Below are 6,394 nucleotides of genomic sequence, written 5' to 3'. Positions count from 1 at the left end.
TTTCTGAGCTCTTTGAGGCAGGGAGAGAGAAGATCCTGCTCCTTTCTCTGGTTGATGTGGGGTGAAGGAAAGATTGCTGGGGAACAGGTCTGTAAAATAACAGCGCTGTTGGCACAGTGCTAGAACTTGGAGAGATGCCTTACAAGTCAAAATTATTGATTAAGGACCAGAATTCTCTGGTTACTAATTTCTTAATTGCACAGAACGTTCCTGGTCTTAGAACAAATTCAGACCAATTGAAAACCAGGTTTGAAAAGCATCAGGAGAGATGTCATGATTCAGATCTCGTAAAAGGAGAAAAGCTTAATTTGGCAGATTCTAATCTAGCATAGCATGATAGGAATGTAGGGATGTGTGGAATATAAGGCATTTCAGTCTTTATAGCAATAGACTTTGCAGTCTGCTTGTCTGTTAAGTGCTTCTATTGGAGACAAGCCAGTCCCAAGGGCTCCCTGTGTTAAGGTTCATTTCAAGTTTATGCTTTGCAAGAGAAGCGTATTCCTACATCCTCAATATGATGCCTGAGGTTTGCTCTAAAGCATCTGCTGTTTATTTAACCATATCAATGATCAATGGGACACTAGCCCATATATAAGACTTAGCATTTCTATGACAGATTTAGGGTAGCCAAGTAATCCAGGTGGCCTAAAGCAATCCCACTGAAGCAGGCAAGATTTCTTTGACCCAGTTGAGGCTAACATGCCTTTTGAGGGAGGAGATTGGATTTGTTTTGCTCAGGTTCATTAAAAGGTTTCTGGAATGGAAAGCATTTCTCCCCAAGTCCTTGAAGACTGCTGGTAAATTCTTTCAGGTGACCTTGATAATTCTTTGAGGCTACATGTTTGTATTTCTCAGTACTATCCTGATACTTCCACATTTCTTAGTTCTGCCTTAGTTAAATGAATCTTCCATAGCCATCAGAAGGACAGCATAATAAGGGACACAGACATGATGTCAGGCATGGATATGATGCTGCCTTTGCTTTTTGTTGATCAAGGAGATAAAAGATTTGATGTCCAGATATGCACAGAACCTGGGGGTGGTTATCACTGGGTCTGTGTCCCTGCCTGGGTCCACTGGGCACCTTTTTTCTGGTTGAGAGATCACTAAGTCTGGCTCTTGGGAGAGGACAAGCTGCTTTGTAACTTACAACGCTGTACTAGAAATTTGGTCTCATGGCTAAATCTTGTCTGTAGGTGCTAGTTCTGAGCAAATGCATCTATATCATAGTTCACCTGCTGGAGTCTAGGCAGCTGTGATGTGTTTTTCTTGCACTGGAAAATGGGGGTTAGTGTTGGGTCTGCACTGACAGACCCCTTTACTGACAGGCGATGGACATGGGCACAACCTAGAGTTTGGCAGCTGTTATCTGCCACCCAGGAGCTTCCTTGCCAGGGAGCTGAGCTCTTAACCCAGTTGTGCCGACAGTGCCGGGCCAGGGCTTGGTCTGTCCAAGTGCCCCTAGATGTCGTTTGATCAAAACTGATCTGTGCAAAACAGCCCCTCTTCCCCATGTGCTTTTTGTTCAGATTTGCTGGCATAGACATATGAATAACTGCTTCGTAATCCAGTTGTGCCAGAGTGAAGACTGCTGCTTTAAATACCTTTAATGGAAAATTGGGTTTTTCTTCTAATCCTTGGCAGAGAATGAGGATAATCCAGCGAAGAGCTGCACATCCACCAGTGGTCTCTTTCAAGACTATAGAAGAGTAAACATCTTCATCTTCTCTCTTAGTAGTAAAGAGGGTGGGGAATAGATGTAAATAAAAATATTTATAAATCCAGTTTATTATTACCAGCACTTATAAGGGGACTGTTGTTGTGGCAATCCATTAGAAGCGTGGACTTCAGCATGACCTTAAATGTGTGTATAAATGAGGAGTAATGAAGAGTGCTGGGAGTTGGAAGGAGCCTAGGTTCCTCCTTACGTTACATGACACACACAAACTGGTTGCTAACCAGTGTTTGTCAATGGGACCTGCAGAGCTGCAGCCTGATTTTTGTGAGCAAAATAACGGAATCCAGTAGCTTCTCACAAAGGAGCATTTTGTCATATTATCTGAGCAATGTCAGCATTTAGGTGTTGATCTCATAACTGAGTTTACTGCAGGTATTTTCTCCTCAATTTTGTCTTAAGCAAATACTTTCTACCTGCAAAACAATTTGTCCAAGCCTGGGAATATTTTCTGAGCCTGACTGGGTGTGCAGGTTACACATGGAGTTAGCACAGCAAGTCAGCTGTGAATGGAATCTCTCTGTGCTGCAGGTAACTCAATTACTTCTTGTTGCTCAGGTTTTTGGTTGCTGGGAGGTTCTCTGTCCAGTGAAGCTGGTTCAGATTGGTACAGTGGTAGATTATAAACTCCTCAGGGGTGATTTGCCTTTCATTTTGCAAGGGATTGAGCGCACGCTAAAGGCTTGGGTTTGTGTTGTCAGTCTCATACCAGGATCTGACTTCAAAAGCAGTGTGTGCTTTAGCTCACTGCCCTCAGCTGCTGCCTGAATTCAGTCAAGGTAAATATAGCTCCAAAGTAGTTAAATCTGTATTTGAGAGTCTTTCCAAATGCAGAACTTGTTTTCTGGTTTTTTTCAGTCCTGCCCAGTAACTAGAAAATTAGCACCCTACCTACATGTTCTTGCCTAAATGACCTTTTTCTCCCCTTGTTCTTCTTTTTGCGTGCACCAGATTGGGAATTTGGGATTTTTTTGCACCTATTTCTATGGCAGCAGATTATAGGTTCACAAAAGGAAGTATTACTGCCTTTTATCCTAAATAATCCAGGATGTAGCCATTTCTTTTGCATACATTGTCAGAATGAAGTGCTGCTACTTAATCCTTGGTAGTACTTCCTGAGCCTCAAGAGCGAGAAGGGAAATCCTGTTTGGAAAAAGATGGAAAGGTCTCGAGTATACTGAGGATTTGGTCTTTGATATTAGCAAGTTCTCAGGTAGGGTTTGGCATTGATGGTTTTTGCTTTATAGCATGACTGCTTTATTCATTTCTTTGCCAGTGCTTTCCACTCGTTATCCTTGAAATCAGTGCTTCTACCTCTGTCATGTCATGGAATTTAGAGCCTGGGGGTGGGTAGAAGCTGAGGGGTGGTGTGTCTTATTTCCGTGGGTGCCAGAGGATGGTGCACAGCGGCGAGAGGGAGGGGTTGTGGCAGGTTCTGCAGTACCTGGGACCTGGGCAATAACCTCCCTCAGAGTTCAGGCTGTGCCCTAGGAGCAGCAGGGTTTGTGTTCTGGGGGCTGAACCCTACATGTTATATTTGCACAGCTTTTACACCTGTGACAGTGAGATTGAACCAATACAACAGGTGTTGTTGTCCACCCTTCACGTGGCTGCTTTGGCATGTGCTTGGCTTTTGGACAGCGGTAGCTCGTGGATAACTCAGACTGTCGACCTAGATTTGTCTGCTTTAAACTCTGGGTTGGTTTGGGGGCTTTTTTTGCCTGTTAGTTTTAGCAGTGGTATTTTTAACTCGGATCAGTTGAGCCCCCTTGGCAGTGAAGAAAGTTGAGCAGGGAATATTCATTTTAAGAGGAGTGTGGGTGTTTGCATCTATTTTGAGATGAGAATCTGTCATCCTAGTAGCTCCAGCCATTTTCTTTCAGCATCTGGCAGGGAATCCTTTGTACATTCTGGCTTTTCAGTGCTTCATTTCAAGCATATCCTCATTGTTAGTGCCTGAACAGGAGGCTCGGACATTGCTTGAGGGTTTGATATTTTATGAACCAAGTTTCAAGGCATGGTCTATGGAAATGGGAAAAAATGTCAGTTGTAGAGATCCATCTAGAGAGGTGATGGCTGAGAGAGAAGACCCCCCTGGCTGTTTGGTTGCAGGGTGCCAGGCAACACTTCTGCAGCATTCAGATGTTTCAGCAGCAGAGAACATTTCCCACAGCTGGGAAAAGTTGCTCTCAACTGGGAGCACTTTGGCTACTGTTAGCTGCTCCCCAGGCCCTTGGTGAGCTCCCCTGCTCCATCGCCCTCTCTGCTGCTGCAGTGGAGCCACACAGATTAATAATTCCCTAGTGGAGCTGGGCTGGTGGCAGCTGGCTCCATCTGTCTGCGTAGATGCCATAGCGAGTCCTGAGCAGCTGCCCTCCCTTGGAACTGGGACTGGTTCTGATAAACCCAGACAGCTGGGCTGTGGTGCCTTGACCTGCCAGGAAGCTCCTCTTGGGGATTGCACTGTGTCGAGACAAATGCAGAGCTTCTCTAGCAGACAGGCTCAGGGGTTTGGGCCACTGAAGTTCTTTGCTCAAACATCTGTCACAACCTGTTGTGGTGGGGCCACGTCACAGCTGTTTGTCTGTACTGGCTGTTGTTTTAACAGGATTGCTTTAGAAAACAAGGGGCTCACGGATCAAGGTCATTAGTCTTTATCCCTTCAGTTCTAGTGCATAAAAGCAGGGGAAGAAATGTTGATTCCTCAGTTCCTTTAGTACTTAAAGTTGTGAAGAAACAGCTGTTCACAGTGCTGGAACCTCAGGATAATTTGATATGCCCTTGTCCTTGAAAAATTTTCTGCCAAACGGGGCAGATAGAACTGTAACCATGAGCCTGTTTCCTGGGTTTCTGAGCACTGTCACAGGCAGGTCTTGTGGATCCTGACTTCCTTCTCCTGGAATCCTGTGTATTAAGCATCAATTCTACTGCACCTTCTCATAGAATAACACTGCTGATTATGGAGAGGACTTGCACCCCCAAATATGCCCCTGAAAAACAGTGAAATGGGTAATTCACAAGGTTATTATTAAAATTCTGGCACGTCCATGGTACTAGAACAGGGGTATGATTGTCAGGCAGAATTTATTTCCACTTTAACAGTCCATCTTTTCATTGCTAAAATGACTACTCCGAGTCATATCACTACGCACATGGAACGGGAAGATTGATTGTTTTCCTGCATTTCCCTGTTTGAAAGCCATTGCTTTCCTCTCCGTCAGCTGAGCTCAGTGCTCCTGCCTGAGACGTTTCCTCTCCCGACAGGAAGAAGCCCACGCACGTGTCGGTGAACTGCTGGTTCTGCAATCAGGACACGGTGGTGCCGTACGGGAACCGCAACTGCTGGGACTGCCCCAACTGCGAGCAGTACAACGGCTTCCAGGAGGTACTGGGAGCAGCAGCTGGGGATGTGCATGCCCTGGGAGCCCTGCTCCTCACTTGGGATGGTACAGCTGCAGGGCAGCTGAATGTCCAGCGGTTGGACAGCTGGCAGCTCTGCGCTGAGCACCCGTGGGCTCTGCACCTGAACTTGGAGAAAGAATCCACTGCACTGGGGTGTGCTGGCTAGAGAGACCAAGGCAAATTTTCCTCTCTTGCTTTAAAGGGCAAAAGTGGCCTTGACATATCTCTTAAGAATACTCTTTTTACTATATGGAACAATTCTTCTCTGGTTTTGTATCCCGTTAAATAGCAAGGCCTGTCTTAAGCTGAAATCCAGCACCACCAGCTACTTGTGATAGGTGTGCCGGACACTGGAGATGGGGCGAAGATTTGAAGCATTTTGTCTCTTTTTTTACTTACTTATTTTGTTACGTAGGTGAATGCTAATGAAATGTAGAGCTGCTGACAGAGCTTAGGGAATCTTACAGTCAACCTAGCTTTGATTTTATGATGGAATGTTTGCTTTCCCCCCTGCTTTTTGTCAGAATGGAGACTACAACAAGCCCATCCCTGCCCAGTACATGGAACACCTTAACCACGTTGTGTCGGGCAGTCCGACTTTCTGTGACCCCGCCAAACCGCAGCAGTGGGTGAGCAGCCAAATTCTGCTCTGCAAGAAATGCAACAACCATCAAACCATGAAAATCAAACAGCTGGCTTCATTCTCACCAAGGGAGGAGGTAAGTGTTCGTTAGGGACTGCCAGTCACTGGAGAATGTTTGTCCAAGGCATTCCCATCCGTGTATCTGCTGTTCCTGCTCTGTTCATTCCATGATGCAGCCCAGTAAGCAGGAGAGAGAGCAGTTTCTCAGTGTGCTGTGGAATGATGCTCCAACAGTCTTCAGAAGCACTGTGTGGCACTCCAGTGCAGAGAAGTTCACTGATTAGTGTTGCAAATTTACCTAATTCTACTTCAAAGCTGGAATGTACCCCTGTTCTAGATGAGCACTGGAAATTGAAGCTCGAGCCCAAAACATTTCTGAGATCATCTTACAACTCTGGTACTTCCCATGGCTGAGTTTATGGGATCTGAGAGGCACAACAGCCCACAATAAAAGCCTTAATAGATTTTGTTTTCCTGAGGCCCTGGCTGTTCTGCTCTGCATTTACTAGTGAAGTAGGAGAGGAATCCTCTGCAGCCACATAATTTCCCTGGTTAGGCATCTGTGCCTAGAAGGGCAAAGGGATTTTGCAGTTACAGCAACAGGGTTTCCTGCT

At 45.6% G+C, this 6,394-nt stretch overlaps 1 protein-coding gene across 1 annotated transcript in view; it reads left to right on the top strand.

Annotated features, from left to right (window-relative positions):
- The first annotated feature begins 4,719 nt into the window (after positions 1–4,719).
- TMEM201 (transmembrane protein 201) overlaps positions 4,720–6,394 on the top strand; it is a 20,521-nt gene continuing 18,846 nt past the window's right edge. Inside the window, exons 1-3 of the mRNA XM_017743965.1 lie at positions 4,720–4,744; positions 4,981–5,120; positions 5,662–5,856. Coding sequence (XP_017599454.1) covers positions 4,720–4,744; positions 4,981–5,120; positions 5,662–5,856 — 360 coding nt within the window. The remainder of the gene's footprint in view (positions 4,745–4,980; positions 5,121–5,661; positions 5,857–6,394) is intronic.

Source organism: Corvus brachyrhynchos, unplaced genomic scaffold (assembly GCF_000691975.1).
Source record: "Corvus brachyrhynchos isolate BGI_N302 unplaced genomic scaffold, ASM69197v1 scaffold68, whole genome shotgun sequence".
NCBI classification, from domain to species: Eukaryota; Metazoa; Chordata; class Aves; order Passeriformes; family Corvidae; genus Corvus; species Corvus brachyrhynchos.
The sequence above is the reverse complement of the archived record's forward strand: the minus strand, read 5'-3'. Positions and strand labels throughout refer to the sequence as shown.